Here is a 27,045-nt window from a genome sequence, read left to right on the forward strand (position 1 = left end):
GTTCTGAGCTGAGTTTAGAATTAATTCATCTTAGTCCAAAGGTTTCGTGTTAACTTGAATGCAGTCTGTGCTGAGTAACAGTCGGTCGTGCTCATGGCTTGGATGAGCTGTTCACTGTCATAATGAACCAGACTTTGATTGACCGCTGGATGCTCCCAGTGCTTATCGGTCACTCAGGGCAAAAAGCCCTGAATGTGGTGACACTCCTGAACAGCAGATTAGCAAGAGGAATATAGGGATCTGCTTTAAAGCAAATCAGACTATTGGTCCATCTAACTCAGTATTGTCTACACTGACTGACAGCATCTCTTCAGGGTTTCTGGCCCTGCCTGGAGATGTTGAGGGTTGAACCTGGGACCTTCTCTATGCAAAGCATGTGATCTGTCACTAAGCTAAAGCCCTTTCCCATTGATTAGCCCTGGTCAAGGTGGTGTTGGAAACAGTTGCTTGTGCATGAGGTTTAGTGTTCTGAATGTGAGATTTGGGGATGCATTTTACTAATGTGCATGTTAGCAGGCTGTGATCCAGAGAAATGCTGAGGTTCACACAATAGACTTAGCTCTGCACAGTTTTGGACTTTTCAAAAGGTATTTGAGCAGCCTCCTCACTTTTTCCCATGGCACAGAATGATCTAATGTTGAAATTTCCTCATTTCAAAAGCAGCTTGTAATGTGGCAAAGGGAGGGGGAAGCTGTTGTTTGAAGAAGAAAAAACAGCAGGTCTAAAACTGTAAACCTACATATACTTCTTTGGGAGTAAGTCCTACTGCACTGAATGGGACTTCAGAGTAAGTATGAATTGGACTGGGCAGCACCAGGTTCGCAGAAAATCTAGGGTCACAGGTCGTTGGATCCTCATGCTGTACCACGTGGACAGAGCCTGGTTTTGTGTAGCCCCAGCCTTGGAAGTTCTTCTTCCCTTTAATGTCACCCCACTGCTAAAAATAATGAACTGTTTCACCTGCTATTGGCATTCTGTGCTATAGTCTTAAGTCTGCTGCACTTTCATTTGCCTTCGCTGACTAATGAGAATAATCAGTCCTTGTCTATTTTCTGTGTATGGGAGACAGCCATGCCTCTCCTCGGGCTTCTGTAGTGATGTGTTGTAATAAGATTAAGAGAATGTAAACATGGATTCCTGCATTCTAGGGTGCGAGGGGACATTCCCAGTCCTTGTTCCATTATAGATGTTACTGATTTTAGCCTTCCCTCCGGTTCTCTTCTCTTCATTCTTGCTATTTTACATGCATGATGAGAACTCTTATCCTCTTATTTCTTCTATAATATTCCAGCCTTTCTCTTATCTAAAACCAGGCAGTGCTATACAGGGACTGTAGTGAGATAAAGCACTTAGACGATGCTTTTTTTAGAATGGGAACTCTCATTGCTAGTGTTGTCTTGTGTTTGAAGCCATGCCATTTGAGCAAAAAGCCCCCCTTCTCTTTCAAAAAGCTGCTGCTTGTTTGTATGAATCTAGAACAAATTAAAAACAATATGGCCTGTTGCCTCATCATCACACAAAGGCCTGTAAAGCAAGCCATTAGTTTCAGGACCACGGACAGCACCAGTGGTTAATACAGTTTATCCACCATGCATTTAGGTTGCATGTCCAAGCACGCTGATCTAGAAGTAAGTCCCATTGAACTTAATGACTTACTTCTGAGTAGACATGCACAGGATTGCACCTTCAGTGTCAGAGTCAGCAAGCCTTAGTTATCATGGCAGTTGTTCATTCCTCCAATTACTCTTTGCATAAACACAAGGAATCACCTTGTAGCTAGCTGAAAATACAACTATGTTCTACATGGCAAGCTGCTAATGGGAGTTCCTCTCCATGCAGACAGAGCAATTTTCACACAATTGAAACCTGCAATAGGACTGTAATATTAAGTGAGTTATTCCAGTGCAATCATGCAAAGAGAAGATTTCAGTCTACATCATACTCTGTGATCTGCTACCATTCATTCACAGTAAACTCCTAGTCTCTCTCTGTGTGTAATACCTTTCATTACATGGCTGCAAACAGTGCTATGTTCTGGGATGCATGTAACTTTTGTGCCTACCCTCCTCTTGACCCTAGCCCTACCCACACTCAATTTCTGTAGCTCAATGGTAAAGCATCTGCTTGGCATGAAGAACATCTCAGGTTTAACTCCTGGTGTCTGGGAGAGACTCTTGCCTAAAAGCCTGGCTTGCCAGTCAATGCCGGTCAGTGTAGACAATACGGAGCTCCAGCTGCTTCTGGACTACAGCTATCATCATTCCTGAGCACTGGTCTTGCTAGCGAGGGATGTAGTCCACAAACATATGGAGACCCAAGTCTGGGAAACACTGAGCTAGATGGACCCATGGTCTAATTAGTATATATGTGTCCCATGTCCTTTCCCGTGCATTAAGAATGTTACAAAAGCCCTGCTGGATCAGACCAAAGCATTCTGTTCTCACAGTGGCCCTCCAGATGCCCACGGGAAGCCCCCCAGTAGGATACAATCGCCCAAGAATGCTCTATACTCATGTTTTGGTATACAGATGCATACTGCTTCTGATTCTGGAGGTGAATAGGGCCATCAGGTCTACATTGATAGCTATACCCTCCCAAGCCTTATAAACCCAAGTTTATACAGAATTATTGACATTGCGCCTCACCAACATACTTCATCAATGAATTCTCATATTCCTAGTATAAACAAATGAGCTAATCCTTCCCAATCCATGGTCCTGGAAAGCAGCAAACTCACAATATAATCCGAGGGTTGGAACTCTACTTTTCACCATGCTGCGTCTCATTTGTTGGAGGAGAAAGGTGGTAAGAGGTGGGCATAGCTGCAGTTGTGCAAATTTTGGCTTATTGTTGGAGAGGAAGAGGGACTGAAGCCATATAATAATATAATATAATATAATATAATATAATATAATATAATATAATATAATATAATAATATAATATAATATAATATAATATAATAATATAATAATACCATATAAGCACCAGGATAGAAACATTGAGGAACAAATAAGAAATGAAATGTGACAGGAGTGGTGATGGTCTGGATGCCGTCCAAACACTGATAGTTATTTCCTGTCACTTCAGTGAAATGAATAGAAGTCACACAAAATCACTGCTTGGTTGATTACTCCCTTGGTTGTTTTTAATGAGCCATTATACATCGCAGTGTTACTTCATTAAAGAGAATCCTTCTTATTGAACACAGCAGAGTAAATGTATTAGAGCAGGGGTGGGTAACCTTTCCCCCCTTCCTGTTGAGAACTGCCTTTCTTGCAGGGGTTATCTGTCAGTGGACAGAGCCAGGGCTGCTACAGACACAGCTGAGCCAGAAGTGTTATCTAATCTGGGATAAAGACTGACCTGCTTCAATTTCCGCCATGGCTACTTCAGATTAGAGTTCCCACTCCCATGCAGGTCTACTCAGAATTAAGCCCCACTAGATTTCACAGATGTAATCTCAAGTATACAGAGGGCTATTTTTTATTTATTTCTGTACCACAGACAAATACCGTCCCTCTTTTGGAAAGCAAGGGAAAATAATTTATTTCTCAAGGAAATCTGATGGGACAGAACAATGGGGATGATTCAGGATATTCCTAGAATTGCTTTGCACAATATATCTGGCTGCTTGTAATAACCGTTGTGCAATTTCTTGTATCGCCTTCAGGCTGGGGGAAGTTTGCTCGCTTAACCCGTGCACTCACCAGCAGTCGGGGAGTCCTGCAGCAGCTTGCTCCAAGCGTACAGAAAGGAGAGAACGTCCACAAGCACTCCCGGCTTGCTGAGGTAACGTGCGATTATTATTGCCAGCCCACTTGAATCAATAGCGCCCGACTCTTGGGAACAGCTCACCTGAATTCCATTGACAAGGGAGGTCTATTTGCGGGATGTTTGCTTGGAGTGAATTGGTGGGAAATCATGGGGATTGATAGGGGCCCACAAACTCCACCTGCTGCAGCTAGTATCCCATCAGTATCTGTCAAGTGTCGCAAGTTGAGCCACTTCAAGGCGTGCAGGGGCAGGGATAATCTTCACAACCGCACTGGGCCTCTAGTGCCCTCTGAGTGTTATGATATCATGGTGCCAGAACAATACCCTTTGGAGACAAAGTCTTCAAGCAGCAGCAGCAGCAGCAGCAGCAGCAGCAGCAGCAGCAGTGGCAAGGAGGAGGCAGACTCATTCCCTGGTCTATTCTGAGCCAGGTCTTCTGCCCAAGATCCTTCATCCTGTCCCTTAAATGCTGGGGCCTGAAGCAGGTGCCTCACCTGGCCTCAAGGGTGGGCCACATTTGGAAGCATTGAACTGGTGCAGCTCTTGGAGCGCCTTATAAGAATGCATCTGCCAAATCTAAGATTTGTTGATAAATGCCTGCATAGCTTTGACTTTGCTAACACTTGGAAACGTTAAGTAAATGTCCAAGCAGAGAGCCAGCGCGTTGACTTTGTCATAGAAAGCAATGCTGCTGCGGTTCAGGATTTTACCTCCGCTTTAAGTAGGCCATATACTCTTTGCTAGACAATTTCTTGCTAAACTGGTACATCAGATTAGACTTCACATAAATTTAAACCAGGACAGCTGGTGAATTCATTGTAAATAATACAGTATATTCTGCACATATGAGATGTGTATAATTATTTGCCAGTTAAATACTGCATTCATTATTTTTATATCGCCGAACCCACGTCTAAGCTCCAGTGCATTCCAGCACACTGGGAACCAGTAGATGTTGTAGAGGAAAAAGAGCGTAAGGGGACTTTGAAAGGGGTCAGATGTGTTTTGGGTGCAGCCTAACCGTGCTGAGGGGCCCATAATGCTTCTGGTCTCCTAATGGTCCTACAAATGTAGGAGCGACACTTGATTTTAAGTCTGCAAGAGCAACTGTAACAGATACCGAGGACCTTCTGGCGGTTCCCTCGCTGCGAGAAGCCAAGTTACAGGGAAGGGAACCAGGCAGAGGGCCTTCTTGGTAGTGGCACCTGCCCTGTGGAACGCCCTCCCACCAGATGTCAAAGAGAAAAATAACTACCAAACTTTTAGAAGACATCTGAAGGCAGCCCTGTTTAGGGAAGCTTTTAATGTTTAATAGTTACTGTATTTTAGTGTTTTGTTGGAAGCCGCCCAGAGTGGCTGGGGAAACCCAGCCAGATGGGCGGGGTATAAATAAATAAATAAATAAATAAAAATAATTATTATAGCATCCAGAAAGAAAGCTAGAGCATCTGCTGTGCATCAATCCCAACATCTTCAGGTAGGGCTGGGATTGTCTCCTGCTGGAAACCCCTGGAGAGCCATAGCCAGTCCGTGAAGACAATGCAGAGCTTAAATGGAACAATGGCTTGATTCAGGAGAAGGCATAGATATGGTTAGGATTGCTCTATGAGTCATCATGAGCCTGTTTATTTTATTTTAAGGAAAGATGGCCCATGTGATAATTGGGGGGGGGGGGGGGAAGCATGCTGTTTTGTTTCTTTAATAGTGAAAGGCTTTCCCTCTTACTGTTTTCCAAGCAGGTCCTGCAACTGGGCTCTGAAATCCTCCCTCAGTACAAGCAAGAGGCACCAAAGACCCCACCACATATCATTTTACATTACTGTGTTTTCAAGACCACTTGGGATTGGGTCATCCTGATTTTAACCTTCTACACGGCTATTTTGGTCCCTTACAACGTCTCCTTTAAAACGAAACAGAACAATGTGGCCTGGCTGGTAGTGGACAGCATTGTTGACGTCATTTTTCTGGTAGACATTGTGCTTAATTTCCACACCACGTTTGTTGGGCCAGCTGGAGAAGTGATCTCTGACCCAAAACTGATTCGCATGAATTACTTGAAGACATGGTTTGTCATTGACCTTCTGTCCTGTTTGCCGTATGATGTGATCAACGCATTTGAGAATGTTGATGAGGTGAGTTTTGTTTCCACTTGCCATCTAATCATTTACCAAGATCGGTTGACTGGGGAGAAAAATGGCTTTTTAAACCAAAAGTTGGTTAGTTGCTCTCCATCTACACATGTGCTTAAATAAATGTCATTCTGCCTTCCTAGGCTGCAACCGCTAATTGATTGCAAATTCTCAAGAAATTGCAATCAATTCACAATAGTACTTCACAAAAGTATTTATAGATTTGTTTGTTGTACAGGTAATGGGAGGTGCAATAAGCTAATACCTCGTGAAATGCTGAGACTGAGATTTATATAATGACCTTTAGTCCCCAGATTCATTAAGCATTTTTGTGCAGCTTTATTTTCTTTATCACTGTAACATATGAATGCAAAAAATATATAGCCAAAACTGATTGAAAAAGTCACTGTCTGCCCCATGTTTGCTTGATGGCTTCTCCAGTTTCAGCAAGCACTTCATCTGTCTTAAAATATTAGGCTCAAAAGATGCTAGAGATGGGTTGCAATTAAACAGTTGCGTGTTGAGACCCTGCAGCCACCCCCTCGTTGGGAAATAACTCACACAAGGATACAGATATTAGGCTAAGTTATTGGGCAAATTTGGCCACAACTTTATTGAATTACAGAATGTGAGCGGTATTGGCTTATGCATTGATTGGACCCGACTATATCTGACTCCTGCCCGCTGCGCAGGATGTCCGGTAAGGGTAAACCACTGGTAGGGCGAGCCCTGTCGATGCAAACCAACTTGAGCTTCCCCTGGTGTTCCCATCGGGGTCATGTCATGGCCCTAGCCCCTGACCGGGCTTCGGACAAGATCAACACCCCCGGATTCCTTTAACAGAATACCCTTAAGCATGGAGGGGCAGGTGATGGCCACACCTCCCCTCCCCCACACAAGGTCAAACAATGCCTAACCGCAACCCTAACAAAGTTGTGACGATTGCTACAAGGTAGGCGAAAACCAAGTGGCCAGTGCCAATTTGCCAAGTGGAAAAATTCCTACCAGGCCCCTTGGACAACCAAGGCAACCAACCGAAGTCCATAGCAAGGCCAGTGCCTAACCTGCAAATCGGGAGGGGGGGGCGGGTGATTGAGGAAGGGAGCCAAAGAGGAAGTCCTCTGGCTCGCTCCTTGGTTTAAACTGTCCCGGCCATGCCCGCCCCCAGCCAGCGGATTGGCCGACTGGGCTCTGACGTGGCCAGGATCCCCTGGGCAACGGGGGACAAAGTCCCCCGCCCCCGGTGGGGAGTGGGTGGCCACGTGGTCCACCACAACTCCTCCCCACTGGGAAGTGGAGCAGATTAGCCATGCACACACACTCTTCCAGATCACATTTTAACAATTCAGAAAGTATAAGACCATTGAAAGTTTCCCATCCAGCATCGAACCAACAGCTATCAAAAGCCAAGGGGCGGGAAAGCAAATGATTAACCAACTTTTTGAAAAATGCAGCATGGAAAAACTTGACGAACCTTGCTAAGAAACAAATTCTAGAGTTGCCATGCTGCCAGAGCTAGCCTGGGATGTTTTGCCGTTGTAGGCAAAAGGCCTGGATGCCATCCCTCCTTCCTTCCTGGCCTTGCCATTGCACCCACTGCTGCCCGCCCTGCCGCTGCCACTGCACCCTCACCTGCAGCTGGGCCCGCACTGTCACTGCAACACATTGGCAGTGGCACTGGTGCTGTGGGAACAGTGAGAGCAATGGCGCAGTGGCAGTGTGGGTGAAGCTTTGGTGGGTTTGGCAGCAGCAGAATGGCAGGGTCGGGTGGTCAGATCTGCCACCTGAGGCCAATGGCTTGACCTCGCCTCATTGATGGGCCGCCCCGGATGCTGCAAAGGGAACACCTGGCTCTGCCTGCTTGAGAAGTAACTACCGGAAGAAGCAGCGACTAGATGAGGCTTCAGCTCTGGATTCGTCAACAGGCAATTCTACAGGAGAAGGAAATTTCTGCCTTCCCAGGCTACATTGACGTTGCTCAAGTGGTTGCTTGGCTGCTTGGAGTTGTGAGTAGGAGGCGGTGTCTCTGGGTCATGTTAGATTCCATATGCTGGGTGTCTTTTCAGCTGTACTATGTTGATGCCTGGTGTGTGGGTGTGTAAGGGAAGGGGTTGTAGCTCAGTGGCAGAGCATCTGCTTTGCATGCAGAAAGTCCCAGGTTCAATACCTGGCATCTGCATGTTCGGGGCTGGGAGAAAATACTGCTCCCCCCTTCTTTGGGTCAGTTTTATTCATTTACAGTGGAAGCTTGGGTTGCGAACATGATCCGTGCGGGATGCACATTCGCAACCCACAGTGTGTTTGCAACCCGCAGCGGTGCGTCTGTGCACGCGCGGGTTGCAATTTGGTGCTTCTGTGCATGTGCAAAGCGTGATTTTGTGCTTCTGCTCATGCCTGATTGCCGAAACCCGGAAGTAACCCATTCCAGTACTTCCGGGTTTGACGCTGGTGGCGCTGTGGGTTAAACCACAGAGCTTAGGACTTGCTAATCATACGGTCGGCGGTTCAAATCCCTGTGAGGGGGTGAGCTCCCTTTGCTCGGTCCCTGATCCTGCCAACCTAGCAGTTCGAAAGTAGATAAATAGGTACCGCTCCGGCGGGAACGTAAACAGCGTTTCTGTGCGCTGCTCTGGTTTGCCAGAAGCAGCATAGTCATGCTGGCCACATGACCCAGAAGCTGTACACTGGCTCCCTCGGCCAATAAAGCGAGATGAGCGCCACAACCCCAGAGTTGGCCACAACTGGACCTAATGGTCGGGGTCCTTTTACCTAACCCGAAAAAACACAACTTGAAGTGTCTGTAACCTGAGGTATGACTGTATTTTTAAAATTTAGTTTTTATTAAAGCTTTCCTTGTGAAGCAAAAAAGTACATACAGGCAGCCCCCTGTTTATGTTCTGAGGCATGCATTCGCAGGTGAAATTGTGTAGAAGTGAAACCCATGGGAAAAGCCTGCTAACACCCCCATTCTGCCCTTTTAGTGACGTTTCAATGACATCTGGGTCACTTCTGAGTTCAGCGCGATGCGCATCTACACAGTCATGCACGTATTGAACGTGCGCAAACAGGGGCTGCCTGTATAGCATACCACTTTCAATTCATAGAGTCTTTGTCACAGTTCATTTGCATTCGGTATGAGACACTGCTGTCATAGACATGATACGGTAGGGGGAAGAAGAGAGGGGAGAGGGGGTGAAGAGAGATGGGGGGGGGATAATGATATTTCATTCTATTGCATAGTGTTTGCTCAGGGGGTTTTGTGCCAGCATCACACAAATAGGTACCGTATTCATATATTTATAAAAGAATGCTGGTGGAATCCTGGAGAGCCATTGCCAGTCTCTGTAGACCACACTGAGCTAGATGGATAAATGGCCAGACTCAATATAAGGCAGCATCCTAAATTCCCAAGCATATACATTTCACTTGCTTGTGGGCTTCCCCCTTATTCTTAATGCCCCAGAGTTCCCTCAGAAGAAGGATTGATTGTTAAACCCTTCTAGGAGTTGTAGCTCTGGGATGGGAATAGGGGTCTCCTAGTAGCTGTCAGCACTCTTAACTAACGACAGCTCCCAGAGTTCTTGGTGGAAAGCCATGACTCGTTAAAGTGGTGTCTTAGTGCTTTAAATATATGGCATGAATGTGTCCTCAGTAAGTGTGTTGAGTTCAGTTCTGGGACAAATCTGCTACTGCTGCCTGCTTGTTTCCCCCTGCCCAGAAACAAAATCCAGCACAGGCATCTGCTTCCAGCCCCTTTGGCTGAGTCACATGCATCATGGCAACTGACTGACTTTCGGGTGTGGGGATTAAGTGAGCTGTGCTAAAAACTCAGACTCAGATCTGATTTGTTGGCATGCTCTAGCAAGTAAATGAGTGAAACCTTTACATGACTACATGACCCATTAGAGACTGATTTTCACAACACCTCAAACTTAATGTTTTCAAATCTGATCCACATATTCATCTGTATTGATACAGCAATGGGCTTCTTCTTTTTTGTGTACTGTCAGGTTTACAGTCCTCTGGAGCCAGTAGGATTCTTGAATTTATCACTAGCTTTATAGGACTATCTTTCTGTGATTGTGCATCACTACATCTTTGATTCATTGCTCTGGCTGTTTTCTTTCCTCACAGAGAACTTTTGTGATGTTGGAGGATTTCAATTTCTCCCTCTGACACCAGTCAGGGTCTGTTGATCCTCCAAATATTCAGCCCCTTCTGAATGGGGCATTTAATTGGTGTGTTTGTGTTTGTGTGTGTTAGCATTCTCTGATTCTCTAGGTGATGCTTTTCCTCTGGTGGGCCTGAGAGGAAGATGGTGGGAAACAACACACTGACATGCTCGTTCTGGGTGTGTGTGTGTTTGGTTGGGGAGGGCAGCTGCAGTGGAGAGCATTTAGATGATCAGTCTCCCAACTGAAGAAGGAAATAATTTTGTTGCACACCACCCCAGTCTCTTGGGATGCAGGTGGCGCTGAGGGTTAAACCACAGAGCCTAGGACTTGCTGATCAGAAGGTTGGCGGTTCGAATCCCTGCGATGGGGTGAGCTCCCGTTGCTTGGTCCCTGCTCCTGCCAACCTAGCAGTTCGAAAGCACATCAAAGTGCAAGTAGATACTGCTCTGGCGGGAAGGTAAACGGCGTTTCCGTGCGCTGTTCTGGTTCGCCAGAAGCGGCTTAGTCATGCTAGCCACATGACCTGGAAGCTGTACGTCAGCTCCCTCGGCCAATAAAGCGAGATAAGCACAGCAACCCCAGAGTCGGTCACGACTGTACCTAATGATCAGGGGTCCCTTTACCTTTACCCCAGTCTCTGCGTGGTGCAAGATTCCAGCAGCTACAGGCACTTTCCCAGGGTTCATGTTTCCTTTTGGAAATGAGGCGCAGCGGAGATTGTGGTGTCTTTATGATATACTGTTTTTTTACATGTATATACAACCTGAGCTTACGATGGAGGGCTTCACAGCCTTAGCACCCCAAGAAAGTCTTGTTTCTCCTATAGCCACAGCCTTGGATTCAAAAGCAATCATTGCTGTGTCTTTCTGTCTCCCCAACTTGCTGTTTTGCTTCTATGTCAAATCACTGCCCAAACTCTCTACTCTAAGCTCTGGCTTTATCTGTTGAGGGAGGGAGCCCCTCCCAATTGCTGTCTCGCACTGAGTCACTTCATCCAGAAAGCTAGCTTGGCTGTTTCCCAGAATTAGAAGGCTTGATTAGCTTTCAACACTTGCTGGATCCAGGGATTAGAGGAGTCTAGAACCCCCAACTCCTAAGATTATTTGTTTATTTAGTCAAATTCTTCTTTTATCCCAGTCAAAAGGGGCTCTAAGTGCAGCTTACAAATCACCTAAAAAAAAAAAAAAAAGGCAGTCCCCTCAGGCTTACAAGCTAAAAAGGCAGGTGGAAATAGATTGAGAGGGAGGAAGTAAGCAAACTTGGGTACAGGTTTTGGGCTACAAGTTCCTCTAATGCATAAAGATATAGTACAACTGATTTAACTCAGAAGGTTTCTGCTTTCCTGTTTACCATCTGTCTATAGAATGTAGCGGCTTTTGCATGCTAGTTACAGTGCAAATTTCAGGAGAGGTCGCGCCATCATTTGAAACCTTTCTTTCCCCTGAATAACCTATTTCAGGGTGGGGAGATCTTCAGGTCTGGGGGCTAAATGTGACTCTCCAGGGCTTTATTTAGCTCTTGGATGTCTTCTTAGGCCACTGGCTCTGCTTCACTTCCTGAGTGTTTTTGCCTGTTTGGAAATCCATGGCAAAGGAGCCTAAGGTAAAATCTACATTCATTGCTCTGCCCACTTTTGCACCCCCCCTTGCCCCCAGTGGCGTAACTAGCTGCTTGGGTGCCTGATGCGGCGAGTGCGTCCTGCAGCCAGCGGCGGGGCAAGTGGCCCATGGGGGTGGGGTGAGCTGTGTGGAGTCTCTCCACTGCCTCCCCCTCAGCTGTAGGGTGGCTGAGAGAGAGGTGGAGGGCAGATGCAAGCCCCACGCTGCTGTTTCAGGCAGCGTGATGCCTGCAGGCGCCCAAGCCACCACGTCACTCCCAGGAGAGACGTGTGGCTCCGGCACGCTTCAGGCCCCATGGTAAGTGCCAGCCCCCGCAGTGTGGCACCCAGTGCCAGCCGCCTTTCTGGAGAGCCAGTGTGGTGTAGTGGTTAAGAGCGGTAGTCTCATAATCTGGTGAACCGGGTTCGCATCTCCGCTCCTCCACATGCAGCTGCTGGGTGACCTTGGGCTAGTCACACTTCTTTGAAGTCTCTCAGCCCCACTCACCTCACAGAGTGTTTGTTGTGGGGGAGGAAGGGAAAGGAGAATGGTAGCCGCTTTGAGACTCCTTCGGGTAGTGATAAAGTGGGATATCAAATCCAAACTCCTCCTCCTCCTCCTCTTCTTCTTCTTCTATGTTTGTTGACTGAACTAAAAAGTTTCGTGAGCCCAATTTTTTTAAAAAACCTCCTCATATTTTTGTCATTTTGTCACCCCCACTCAGTGATGACACCCGGGGCAGACCACACACCCCGCACCCCCTTCCTCCACCACTGCTTGCCCCCTAAGTGTCCTTATTTTCCAGGGACAATTCTGGAATTACAAAAACCATCCCAGCTTCTGATTTGATCCTGGAATGTCCCAATTTTCCCTGCCAGTGCCACCACCACGGAGCTTGGGGAGGAGGATAAGCCATGCTTGTCCTGAGTGGTGGCAGCTGCAAGGGGGCATTCTGTTGCCTCTCCACGGCCTCTCTATGGCTGCTGCTTGCAGTCTCCTCTCTTGGGCAGCCTGTAGCAGCTGCTGGAGGGCAGGTGAGGAGGAGGAGAGGCCGCCACCGGCTCTGAAGTGCAGGCAGAAGGCACAGCTGCTCTGGGTGGGAAGAAAGGGGGAGCAGAGTGGGGTGCAAGGAGTCTTTTTCTTTTTAATACTTTGTGTGTCCACATTGAATCTCGCCCCTTTCTAAAATTCATTTATTGGTGTGTTTTACTTTTTGCAAATCTACCAAAGGATGTAATAAAACAAAACTGAGATTAAGGGGTTTTTTCAAGGCAGTAGAGGGTGTGTAGACTGTGTCCCATTGGTGTAGCAGTGATGGCACTTGCCCTTCTTTTGATAGGAAATGCTCTGTGGGAGGGGGTAGAATGGCGGGTGGGTTGAGGAGCGTCACTTGGAGGGGGGAGTAGGAAAGGTCCCTATTTTTATGAGGAATGTTGGGATGTTTGTCTCTAGCCTTGCCCACAACTGGTATGTGGAAGGTTTCTTAGAAGTGAAGGTGTCCCTCAGTTTGCAAAAGCTATTCCCCCCCTCCCCAACCCTGGTTCACTGTGAGCAGACTTATTCTTAATTAATTATTATTCTTGGTCTGGCTGCTCTCGCATGAGCCATGCTGCTAGATGACTTGCTGGCATTAGCTAAATCAAGTGCCATTCTTCATTCTTGTTAGCCCCAATGGCATCAACATGCCCTACCAGAGGAACTGCAGGGGAGGAAGCAGGAAATACAAGCGAAGCGACGTTTGCTTAACCAAATAAATTAGAGAAAAGCTTGATGTTAGGCAAGGAAGATGTTTGGCTTCCAATCTAAAGTAATGGAGGATAAGCACAGAAAACAAAGCACAACCTTCACCTCAGTAGAAACAAATGTCATGTAGTCTGAGAAAGGGGAAGTGGTGGATCTCAGAATTTGAACAGAAAGCAGAAAAGGAGATGGAATAGATAGCGAGTGAAGTATTGCAAAACTACTATGTTCACAGACTGGGCAATACATTGGGTTGGCCCGAAGGCCTTGTTAATAGAATTATCTCCCATTCCAATACAAGTGGAAACTTGCTTTGTATAAGTGTGCCTCATTATTATTATTTCTTCAGGTGAGGGATACTTTATCATAGTTCAAGCCCAGTGCAGAAAACAACTCCAAAGTTTATGAAACGATGCTTGTTTATGGGGCATAACGTATTTGTTTGATTATTTTGTGATGTCTGAAAATACCGTATTGCAAGTTGCATTACATTTGGAAGATGCTGGAGCACACAGCTTTTGCTTTGGGCAACCAGACCATCCTTTTTGTAAGCCACACTCTCTCTTCTTGTTGCCTGAATCAACCATTCCTAAGCAGCCAGCAGAACGCAAAAGTTATCAGTAACCTTGTAAAAAAATAATAAATAAAGCATTGAACCATAAGGCTGGGCGACATATCGACATATCATCCAAATCCAGTTTGAAGTCCATATCGTGACATCAGTTTCATAATTTTTGACCTGGCAATATATCACGAATCATGATGTGTTTGTGTGTGTGCTATGCAAAAATCATGATGGGGGAAAAACTGTGAACCCAACTGATGCCTCTGTATAGCTCCATCCTTATTTCAGGCATTATGATATATTATATCACGATGTTTATCTGGTGATATATTGCGATATTGAAAACCGGATATTGCCCAGCCCTAGTGTACTGCAATCGCTGAGCCTTCTTTGAAAGGACGTTCCACCAGTTTGGCGGTGCCATCATGGAAAAGATCCAACTTCTGAAGTAACACCTTCAGACCTCTTAAAGCAAAGTATGTGCAGCACAACTTTAAATCTTCCCACAACCCAATCCCCTATTGCAGCAGGAAGAAAAGACGATTTATCTCCGAGTTGCTATTGAAAAGGTGTTATTTCTGCATCAACTGACAATGTTTAACTTAAAAAAAAAAAAAAAAAACTTGACAAAGCAGAGCAACCTACATAAGCCTCTCAGTCTATATTAAGCCGAAAGAAATTAAGGTCTCAATTACACCCCAGGGATAATATATGGTGATATCATTTGTCAAAGAAGAGCAAATTGAGCTTGTTATGTTGGCATTGCTTTGGAAAGGGGCTGTCAGAGCAACACTTTAAACAGCATAGAAAGGAATGTTGTTCTTTGTGGCCCACTGTGTCAAGGTAGTGAGTGTCTTGGGACATGTTGAACAGCCCAAAGGCAGTTGGACTAATTTGACCAAGGCAGTAAGGTCCAATGGCTACCTGAAGAGCAATGGACACAAGCATAAAGCTGTGAAATGGGAAGAGGGATCAGGGAAAGAAAGGAGAGAAATGTGTGACTCCTGAGCATCAAGGAGTTAGAACATTAGAACATGGGTACCCCCAGTTTGTAGTCGGTAAGGGTTTGGTAATTCATGTATTCTCTTTATCCTAATTCCCGCTTTTTAAAAAGAGCATAATACCATACACAATTCAAGAGAAAGCTGAAATGATTAAGAACTATCTTTTTATGCTCTTAAAATCAAACAAGATTTTAATTGGGTTGATGTTGCGAATGTCATTTTAAATTTAATTTAATCCTTCTGCATTGCTATACTCAAGGCAGTTTGCAACCCATAGAAATGAAAAAAGCATGCAGCAAAAACTACACCCCACAAGAATTCAATCTGAATGAACCAGAATGAAAATGGTTAAGAAACAAATACTTTAAACCAATTAACATAAAACACAAACCTCCATTTCACATAACATGAAATATATTTTTTAAGATAATCAACCCAGCAAAATGTCAGCAAATAATAAATCGCATCCAGCAATGGTAATGAATAGTTTAATAATTATAAATGGTCAAAACAACAGTGGCAAAGACCCAAATGAAAGCTAGCTGTTCCACTGAACAACCTATAGCAGTTGGACCCAGGAGATTAGCTCAGCCATTTAATTGACCAATTGCGCAGCCTTGGGAATTTTCCTGGAGCTGTGGTGAGAGATGAGAGAAGACGAATGAGACAAGAAGTGTGAAGTATTTCCCCCTATTATATGTGCTCAACAGACAACAAATAAGAATGAGAGTAAAACATAGGCAGTCCCTGGTGCATAGCATTGGAATGGGAAGAACATATTTCTATATTCTGTTTATGGAGGGGGGGGGACTGCTTGAGAATGTGAACTTATGTGAATCTGTCATAGCCTTGCCAGTTTTAATTTGGCTCAGGAAAGATATAAATAGTCTTCTCTTTCCATACTTTCCTAAAATTGCTCATATTCTGTCATGCACTGAGGGGATTAGATAATGCTTTTTGTTGTGGTTTATAAAAATCGGAGGGCTTGCAGTTTTTCTTTTTTAAAAAAACCGCACACAATCAAACTACTTCCCTCAGTTACCATGTTGTATTGCAATGATGGTATGCCTACAGTGTGCAAAGGCCGTGCTTCTCCCCCACCTAGAAAAATAGGTGCCGCTACTCACCATGAAGTTGTTACAGTAAGGGCCACACTTTTTAACAAAAAAAGAGAGGTGCTGGTATTGCATACCCCTAGGTACCCCCGGGGGGGGGGGGAGCACTGTGCATAGGGAATGCAGTTGTAGGATAACCAGCAGCTGGTCTTGTGGCACATTAAAGACTAAGGCTGTACTCAGGTAATTCAATGGGACTTACTTTTGAGTAGACGTAGTTAGCATTGTACTGCAATGTTAGTCATACTTGGAGGTCGCTTAACTCCTAATATGACTTAGTTGGCTATCATCCCAAACAATTTATTTGTTTTAAAATAATTTTTATTAACAATTTCAGCAAAACAAAAATTTCAAAACATATCGTCTTCATTATTTCCCTCCCTTTTCCCCCATCCAGCCCCTCTCCCCCCACAGAGACTTCCCTCAGCTCCTCTCTCTGATTTCTCAGCACATAATTATTCTCTGCATGTTATAAACTTGCACATATCCTTACATTATCTATCGATCATGTTATCAACCAATAATTTTGTGTATGTATATTCAAACCCTGCCAAGGAGTCCAGTTCATTTTCTTGTCTTTTTAGATAGTTTGTAAAAAGCTCCCATTCTTCTTTAAAGTCATAGTTGTCCTTGTCTTGCAATTTGTATGTCAATTTAGCCAGTTCTGCATAAGTCATCAATTTTTCTTGCCACTGTTCTTTCGTTGGGATTTCCTCATTCTTCCATCCTTGTGCTATCAAAACTCTTGCCGCTGTTGTAGCATACATAAATAAGTTCTTTATTTTTCTTGGCAGGTCTTGTCCTAGAATCCCTAACAAAAATGCTTCTTTCCTGTCCCTCACACTTTTTCAAGCCATGGATTATTTAATAGCCATAGGCCTGGGTAAAGAGGAATGTTTTTACCTGGAGCCTAAAGACATGAAGTGATAGCGCCAGGTGAGCCTCTCTGGAGAGAGCATTCCATAATTGGGGAGCCACCACAGAAAAGCCCCAGCCAGCATAACCAATGATCAGGTATGATGGGAGTGGTAGTCCAGTGACAACTGCAGACCTGAAGCTTCCCTGTCCCTGAAGCATAGGATTGGAAGTAACAGTGCTGGCTTAATACTTTTACCATAGCCCTTGATGAACTGGGTTTGATGCTTGGTCAAGTTAGTGGGCTGGCATGTACTGTAGAGTGTACAGCAAGGTAAGAGTGCCTTATCTATGAAAAATCTAGTTAGAAAATTGACACTGTGGGATTTAAGACTTCTTCAGTGCTTGCAGGTGTAACCCGAATCAATTTGTTTAGCACATTTGTATCACACATTTCCTCTGAGGAGCTTGGGGCAAGATGTTTAAAGGTTACCCCAAGTGATCCTCACAACAAGCCTGTCTGGCTGAGAGCTTGTGACTTTCCCAAGGTCACCCTAGGAGTTTTATGGCTCACCATATGGGCTCCGTGTTATTCACCCTACAGGCTATTTGGTATTTTGTGCCCTCAGCGATTGTTTTGCTGGTAATCTTGTCTGTATTTCATTTGCTACAGTGAGCGTACAAATAGTCTTCTTCGACACTGGAAAGATACAGGGTGAACTCTTGCCTTCTCGTGAGTCACTCAGAGTTTTAAAAAACCCCAGCACAACCTTTTTCACAATTCTAGCACCTCCACTCACCACCCAGTGTGCCGTCCAAAGCTTTTAGCGTCTTGCTTAGGTCAGCATAAGTAAAAGTTCAAATCCCAAGTGTTTTTATTTATTCAGACTAGGGCTATTGGGAAATGGCTCCCCGGATTTGCAGAAGGTGAACTGGTGGTGGTGATGAGGTATCTCACCAATTTTTCAGAGTCAGAGGAGAAAAGTAGTGAATGGGATGAGGAGCGAGGAAAGGCCTTTAGATTTCATTAGTTTAGGGTGGTGAGCGGCTGGTCCTTCTCTCCCTTCCAGCTCCTCCATTCCTAGTCTGTTTGAATATGGCAGGGTGGGGAAATTGGATATGATTCCTACCAGCCGTGATGGTTACAATTTCATACCCTCCAACATTTCTCCGAAGAAAACAAGGCTGTCCCATTCCATAATGATAATTTTACTATTTATACCCCACACATCTTACTGGGTTGCCCCAGCCACTCTGAGCAGCTTCCGACATATATAAAAACATAATAAAACATTTTAAAAACTTCGCTGTGCAGGATTGCCTTCAGACAGCTTGGGGGTTGGATAACTCCATACCCTCCAACATTTCTTCAATGAAACTAGGGACATCCTAAGGAAAAGTGGGACATTCCAGGATCAAATCAGAAACCAGACTGCTTCTCTAAATCAGGGACATCCCTGGAAACAGAGACACTTGGAGGGTCCGTAATTTAACTCCACTGTCAGAATACTGGTTGCTGGGAATCCAAATTAGGGAGAGTGCTGTTGCGCTCAGGTCCTGTTTGCGGGTTTTGCACAGGCACTGTGAGAACAGGGTGCTGGACCAGATGGGCCATTGACCTAATCCAGCAGGTCTTTTCTTATATTGTTAGAATAGAACAATAGCTGAAAATTAAAGAGAAAAAAGATAATTACTTTCCCGGCTTTTCATATACCAGTTTTGCTAACGATGCCTTAGTCTTACGCAGAAGCAGCACACCGTAAATGTACTCTTACAGCACAATCCAATTCATGTTTACTCAGACTAAGTCCTACATTGCTCAATGGAACTAACTCTGCATGGGATTTTAGAAATACAATCGTACCCTGGAAGTCGAACAGCTTAGTTCCCAAACCTGAACGTCGCAAACCCGGAAGTGACTGTTCCGGTTTGTGAACTATTTTTGGAAGCTGAATGTTCAACGGGGCTTTTGCGACTTCTGGTTGGCTGCAGGAGCTTCCTGCAGCCAATCAGAAGCTGTGCTTTGATTTTTGAACGTTTTGGAAGTCAAACAGACTTCCAGAACGGATTCCTTCAACTGTATAGTGGGTTTTCTGCTATAATTTCCACTAGGAATGCACTGCTTTTCAAAAGTAGCACTTGCGCTCATCCATTTTTGAATCTTTGCCGCCTCCTTTCTTTTTTGCATGATGGCGTGTCTTACACTTGCCTTTAGTGAATTTCATATTGTTTTAGCCCCAGTCTCTGCTCTATCAGAATCCTAAAGTGTTTGTGATCCCTCTTCATTTCATGCCATCTGTCTCTTTGATAAGAGAACCTATTCCTTCATTCCAAACAAACAGCAAAAACCGAACAGCGCAAAGGTAAACCTGGGCTATTTTGTTTTTTTGACAGTTGTCCATTCATAATCACTGCTATAACTCCATTGGCTGCCAAAGGATCACCAGTATTTATAGTTGGCTTTGACCTTCAGTAGCAGGTCACTGCATGACAGTGGTTCCATATGGCTCTGTAGATGTCATGAGCCCCATGGAACCATAATGGAAGGAAAGGTTGAATCCTGAGGAGGAATTGGAGGAGCTCAGGGAGTTGGAACTGGGTGACCCTGAGGAACGTGGGGAAGGTGAAATTGGGACACCAAGAAGTGTCTGAGAGCAGGGAGGTCAGTAGTCCATGCCTTCCTTGACCAAGTGCATTCTTTCTGCAGCACCCCTGTGGGTCTCAGGAGCCCAGTTCTGTCACCCCTTGCCTGCAGAGCTGGCAGCCTCTCACGCTTTTTTGAACACCCTTCTTTGTGGAGTGTTTCCTCAGCCTCCTCTCTCCTTCTCTCTCCTTGGGAGGCCTCTAGGCAGCTGCAGCTGCCACCCCTGGCCTCTGAGCTGCCCCACCTGCCCCCAAAAGAGGTGTCTCCTTACACAGGGGCCTGGGAAGAGGCTGCACCCAGCCTTAGTGGCCCATTGGAGACTGACCAAAGGTGAACATTAGGTCAGTACCTTACCTTGGGAGGCAGCAGTGGGCGCTGCTGGGCCTGCAGGGTGGAAAGGCTCCCCTTCAGCACTGGGCACTCAGCTCCCAGGCACACCTTGCACATAGGAAGCACAAGAAAGGCCAGTGCAGGACTTGGCTGCCTGCCTGCCGAGTCTCCCACTTGTCTGTTCATTCCCAACAGCAAGGGATGGTGGACTGGCTGGCTAGACTCCCTCGCCCGCTTGCTTGCTTGCTCGGAAGCTGCTTCAGCTCCTGGCAACCAGCACCCCCTGGCCAGCCCCAGAGGCACCATTCTCCTGGGGAGCTAGTAGCCAGGGCTGCTGCAACAAATAACCCTGGAAGACTTTGAGAGGCAAGAGGGCATCAGAGGAGGGAGGGAAGGAAAGAAGGACAGAGGCCAGTGTTGCCCTCAAGGCACCCCAGGGTGCCACGGCACACTGGTTGAAAACTACTGGTCTAGGGAATGGAGAACAGAATCTGGGGGGGGGGGATGATGATGGTCAAGCAGGTTGGCAGAGGAGTCAGATACCTCTTGCTGTGGAGTTGCCCCCTGGCACCTACACCTGTCAGTGGGGAGGTAAATGGGAGTAAATCAGATACTAAGTTGGCACAGACACGGCCTCCGTCTGCAAGGACATGAAGACATCAGTATGAGCAAACCTTGCAGACTCAGCCCATTCAAAGGAAGGCCCATTTGCAGACCCTATTTTCTAGGGATTTCCCTGATTTAGAGAAGCCATCCCGGTTTCTGATTTGATCCTGGAATGTCCCTTAGGTTGTCCCTATTTTCATCGGAGAAATGTTGGATGGTATGCATTGGCTTGCCCAGTCCTGGGACCCCTGCGACTTCAGAAGGAAAGCGCAGGGTGTGTGCCCCTTGTTGGATCAATACCTTAGCTTGCACTTAGCCATGTATCTATACTTCTTCTGTACCGGCTGCTTCTTGAAACCAAGCTGGGAGTTCTTGGTCTGGCAGTGAGAGCCATGGCAGTAGATGGCTTCACAGAGAATCACCTCTCAGCTGGCAAATATCCCCTTTCTACTGCCCTGGGCTTCTGCTGCGGGAAGCTTTAGCCCAATATTGGTGGATGGAGTACATTCTTAGAATGCATGAGATCCCATATTCAATCTTGGTGTCTCCAGGAGCTAAAAGGATCACCTAGCAAACGACAGGAGACACTTCTCCCCAAGACCCCAGAGAGCCCCTGCCACTCAGTGCAGATAGAACTGGGCTATTTGGATGATGCCTGGAGTAATTCTGATTCCTATGTGTTTGTAAGGATATTCACTCTTTATTTTCTTGTAGCATTAAGGCACACGCTTCTTTCTGTAGTCACATGCTTGGCTGACATCCAGAATGCGGTTATTTCACCAGTGGGACTCGCGTAATGGGAAGTAGGTGATTTCAGGAGTAGAGCCAAGAATTTAAAATGGGAAGCTAAAATAAAAGCTGAGCATTATCTCTGCAGTTTGGAAAGTTGCTTCATGTTTAATGCACATTTTTATTTGCTTCATAGTTAACACTAGTAAAGCACAAAGGACTGCACGGTTGTAGGCCATTTTTCTAAATATCTACAAATTACTTTGCTTTACTGACTCGTTGTTGTCCCCCCGCCCCCCACACACTTTGTGCTCAATTAACCAAGACCCCAGAGGTTTAATGGTTTGTTTAAGCATTCAGCAAAAGTTGCATATGTGTTTTTCATGAAAGAAAAACAACAATGGAAGAAATGTAATTATTACAAATTCATGAATTAAAAACGAAACAGCAGTATTTCTGTTTTCCCAGAAACATATGTTAATATGAAAAACATATATTAATGAGCAAAAGAAATGAGATTTTCCACTGCATTAAGCAAGCCTAAACAAAAATGTTGGCGCAAATGATATTTAAGCATGACTGAACAAACTTTTCCATAAATGCCTGATGACCAGAATTAAGCAATAATTTATTTCCAAAAATATTCATTAACACAGGACACTTTAAATATAAGCAATTTGAAGGAAGAAGCATGTCTCCTACAAGGCATATGTTTCTTGCTTTGTGATGTGCTCTGATATTTTTTGTTCTCTTATAACAAACTATTACTCAAACCTTGCCAGTAATCAGAATACCTATTAAGACTGTTCCTTAACCCTCCAGCTACACCTATCCTGTATTCAGACTTGATCCAAGGTTGTGTTATTGTTGTTTTGTTTGTTTAAATCCCTTTTCTACTAAAAAGGTAGTAAGTTTAGATACCACTGGATGCCATTTTGAATTAAGATGGTGGACCAAAATGTCCCAAACTGTGCAATTTGGAACATCTCTGAAGATGACATCACCAATTTTGGCACAATAACACATGCAGAGGAGAGTGACCAATATGATAAAGGGTCTGGAAACCAAGCCTTATAAGGAACAGTTGAGATAGTTAGGTATGTTTAGCCTGGGAAAGAGGCGACTGAGAGGAGATATGAAAGCAATCTTCAAATATCTCAAGGGCTGTCACATGGAGGAGGGAACAAGCTTGTTTTCTGCTGCTTCAGGCGGTAGGGTCAAAACACATTATTATTATTATTATTCAGATTCAAATTACAAAAAATGACATTCCAACTAAACATCAGGAAGAACTTTCTGACAGTGAGAGCTGTTTACCAGTGGAATAGACTCCCTTGGAAGGCGATGGATTCTCCTTCATTGGAGGTTTTTAACCAGAGGTTGGATGGCCACCTGTCAGGGATTCTTTAGCCATGATTCCTGCGTTACAGGGGGTTGGACTAGATGGCCCTTGGGGTCCCTTCCAACTCCAGAACTCTATGATTATCCAGAGGGTCACAGGTTCCCAGCCCCTGCTTTAAAGAGGTAAGAGTCATGCCAAAACATCTCATCAGCAACAGCCAAGACTAGAGCTGATGGTTGATCTTTCAAAATACAGAGAAACATTAGGTACGAATCACAGTGCACAATCTATCCCATGCAATAGAAAAGATGCCAGGAAAGTAGTTACATGGGCAAGATCGAAGTATGTTAAGAATTGTAAAACAGCCCACATCTCTCTCTCTCTTTTTATAATAATTTTTATTAAGTTTTCCATATTTAACATAATCACATTCTATTAGATAATTCTATAACCTAAAACATTGCTCTAACTGAGCATCAACCTCCTTCCCTCCCTCTTTCTGACTTCCGAACATCTTTACTAAATTCTTAGCATTTTTATAACCACTTTTTTACCTTCTATCTTCTTTTTATATTTCACCTCATTATATGTAAATCAGTTTCTTATATTCACATTACAAAACATTTCAACTCAAACCTACAAACGTTTTCAGATGTTTACAATGTTCTTTCATATAAAATATAAATTTACTCCAGTCCTTTTGAAACAGTTCGTCGCGCTGATTCCGGATCTTCCCTGTCAACTTTGCCAACTCGATGTATTCCACCATCTTGATCTGCCATTCTTCCAAAACAGCCCACATCTCAGCATGTTCATGGGCAAAAAGATTGCCCATCACCCACAGGAGACCACTTTAACCACTGTTTCCTCTCAAGCTTTTCTGTTTTAGCCTTAAAAGTAATGCTGCCTCTGGTGTTCAGAAAGTGTGCCTGGGAATTAAAATTCTTCACTGCACTAGGCAAAGCTTTGAAGAAAGATCCAGCTTGAGTGCTTCCATTTCTCAGCCTCTACAACTGTCTCCAGTACCTTCTTTGCAAATACAAAATGCTTGCAAAATGACTGTTATCAGCTGTGCAAATGCCACCTGTAAATTGCTGAAAGCTCATTCTCAACAGTGCATGTTTTTTTTCCAACTCTTCAATTTCAATCACTTGAAACCTGGTGGGCTCCTATATGTACATCTGAAATGTTGCTCTCTTTTTATGCTGCTGGATGGAAGGTTTTCTGAAAGAGGAGAGCTTGCGCATTGCCTGAAAGCTGAGTTAAATGGGGATATTGCTAAAACAGCAGCAACCCAGTATTCTCTGGTGAGCCTTCTTCCTTGCTAATGGACCAGGCTCTGCTTGCTAGAGACACAAATACAACTGGATGGTCTGGTTGCATGGAGCCCATATACTCAAGCAGCTATTCTTCCATAGGTGGTCCTTTGCAGAAAAATGGGCTCAGTGCACCGATATCAGAAGGCAGGACTAGCACTGCGGTATGACAAACGTGGTCCCACTCAAATCATGAGTGGCCAAAATATTTCTGATGCTTTGGTGTATGTACAGTGGTACTTCAGGTTAAGTACCTACTTAATTCGTTCTGGAGGTCCGTTCTTAACCTGAAACTGTTCGTAACCTGAAGCACCACTTTAGCTAATGGGGCCTCCTGCTGCTGCTGCGCCACTGGAGCCCGATTTCTGTTCTTATCCTGAAGCAAAGTTCTTAACCTGAAGCACTATTTCTGGGTTAGTGGAGTGTGTATCCTGAAGCGTATGTAACCTGAAGCGTATGTAACCTGAGGTACCGCTGTATTTCTTAAGGCATTGGATTGTGTTGTATATGCTGTATGAGTGGGGATCTTATTGTGGCACACAGATTTTAAAATATAAATAGCTCCAGAAAGATACCTTTTTAAAAATACAAACAAACCCCCGAACACTCACCTTTTCTGTTGTTGCTTGTCAGACCCCACCTTGTGTGAATAAGAAGGGGCTTAATGGAAAAGTCTGAAAGGGATTTTGCTCAAGTGTCTGTTGGTATTGCTGATCCTAGTTGTATAATTAGTGTGATGTTTTTGTTAATCTTGCTTTAATGTTTTAATTAGAGTTAGGGTGTTGTTTGTTTCCCAGAGGTGCATCGCATTTTGGAGCAAGGTGGAGAAGAATCAGAGGAGCAGTCAAATTGCAACGTCTGCACAGCTCTTAATTAATTTCTTGTTTTTAGTGGGGATTACAAGAAATGCCATATTTTCAGAGCATAGGCGTTAGCCAATTTCAGTGTGAAATAAAAAAATGTGTACCTCAAAGAGCTGGAAACTGAGGATGTTTTGTAATGGCAAACCAATGGAATGTATAAACATCTAAAGAGGGAATAGGAAAAGAAAATGCCAGAGGGAGGAGGCTTATATGCCATGTCCCATCTGTTTCTTGGGATAATCTCATAACCAGGAGGTACCCAGGGTAACCTAATACAGGAAAACCATGAGCAGGTAGGTTATCCAGGGTCTTGAATTTGCAGCAATCTGGTGATGACATGTATGTTTTTAAAATTATGGAGCCATTTTTTACCATTTGCATAATACCTGTGCTGCAATCCAGAGACAGTATTAATTCCTAAGTCCTATTTAGATCAAGGCCGATTAATGGATTTCAGCACAACCTTCTTTCAGCTGGGCCCATGGAGCCATATCCAACTTCCTCCTTTCATGATCACCAAGAGCCCTTGTGCTAAACGGAAGTTGCACTAGTGAAAGTTTGTATGTGCAACAACTGGTTCATTTTGCACAGCAATCTTTGAAAATGCATTTGTGTTTTCCCTTGCACAGTAGCTGATTCTTGCTGTGCAATCTGTTGCACGGCAGTCTTCAACAATGTATTTCTGTTTTCCCTTGTGCAACAACATTTCCCCAGTGTAACAAGTATACCACTAGGTGACTTTAACTTAGCTCTACATGGGATACAACCCCCAGTCTCCATCCTTCTGCCTGTTTATAGAACGCACTGTATTTATAGAATGCCATGTCTTTGGTCTGCCCAGGCTTCACCTTGGATGTCTAAAGCTCAAGGTTATGGTTGACAAAAGACATGGAATAATTTAATGCCGAATGCTAATCAGCTTGTTTTGTTTTGCTTCGTTCTTCTAGGGCATCAGCAGTCTGTTCAGCTCCCTTAAAGTAGTCAGGCTGCTCCGGCTTGGTCGCGTGGCTCGGAAACTGGACCACTATATTGAGTATGGAGCAGCTGTCTTGGTTCTGCTGGTGTGCGTCTTTGGTCTTGCAGCCCACTGGCTGGCCTGCATTTGGTATAGTATCGGGGACTATGAAGTTATCAATGAGGATAAAAACACAATACGGAACGAAAGTTGGCTCTACCAGCTGGGCGAATCCATAGGATCACCGTATCAGTTTAACAGGTCAGGAAGTGGAAAATGGGAAGGAGGTCCAAGCAAGGATTCTGTTTATATCTCATCGTTATACTTTACAATGACTAGTCTCACCAGTGTTGGATTTGGGAACATTGCACCAACCACGGATGGAGAGAAGATCTTTGCTGTTGCTATGATGATGATCGGCTGTAAGTATTACGGGATTAATTTCTACTATACAGTGTTTCAGACTGCAATATTCAATATGCTTGAAATAATGAGCAAGTCAAATGATTTCTTAAGGATGCAGAGATTGACTTTGCGATGGATTGAGTCTATTGGTTAGAGCGTGGTGCTGATAATGCCAAGTTTTGCAAGTTTGCAAGTTTTATGCCTGTACAGTATTGGATGGATGCATATTCCTGCATGGCAGGGGATTGGACTAGATGATCCTTGGGGTCCCTTCCAATACTATGATTTTATCATCACCTTCATAGATCCAGCTCCCAACTTTTTGTCATTAGTAACAGTTTCGCCTCCCCTCCTGAGGGTGATTTTGAAGGGAACAGCCAGAGTGGTATAGTGTAGGGTTGCCCTATTTAAAAAAGTAAAATTCCCAACACCCACTTTTTTAAGGAAGACCCCCAAATTGTTTGAGCTTTTTTTTTTAAAGGAAACCACCAAAATTGTTGGGCTTTTTTGGGGAACAAAAAAAGAGAGAGTTTAAGCTTCTGGAGCTGTTTCCACTGCTTTTTCCATCGTGTTGCTATCCCCGCCCCCTATTTCTACACTCTAAAATGAGGCCATGTTAGGAATTTTCTAGATAGATATTTTCTAGATACTAGAATGGCAAGTCTAGTATAGTGGTTACGGAACCTGGGAGACCAGGGTTCAAATCCCCCCTCAACTGTGAAGCTCACTGGGTGACCCTGAGCTGCTGACTCACTCTCAACCTAACCTACCTCATGGGGTTGTTGTGAGGATAAAATGGGGAGAAGGAGGAGTCTGTCGGCCACCTCAAGCTCCCCACAGGAAAGGCGGGATATAAATGTAATGAAGGAATAAATATATACCTCACTACATGGTGAAT

The 27,045-nt window shown here is 44.6% G+C and overlaps 1 protein-coding gene across 6 annotated transcripts in view; it reads left to right on the plus strand.

Annotated features, from left to right (window-relative positions):
* KCNH1 (potassium voltage-gated channel subfamily H member 1) overlaps positions 1-27,045 on the plus strand; it is a 227,407-nt gene that overhangs the window by 42,691 nt on the left and 157,671 nt on the right. For 4 of the 6 annotated variants that reach the window (XM_081000504.1, XM_081000505.1, XM_081000508.1 and 1 more), the window contains exons 5-7: positions 3,673-3,791; positions 5,513-5,908; positions 25,735-26,164. In XM_081000504.1, the coding sequence (XP_080856630.1) occupies positions 3,673-3,791; positions 5,513-5,908; positions 25,735-26,164 (945 nt within the window). The remainder of the gene's footprint in view (positions 1-3,672; positions 3,792-5,512; positions 5,909-25,734; positions 26,165-27,045) is intronic. The other 2 variants (XM_081000507.1, XM_081000509.1) reach the window with 1 other exon arrangement.

This window comes from Podarcis pityusensis, assembly GCF_964106645.2.
Source record: "Podarcis pityusensis genome assembly, chromosome: 3".
NCBI lineage: Eukaryota > Metazoa > Chordata > Lepidosauria > Squamata > Lacertidae > Podarcis > Podarcis pityusensis.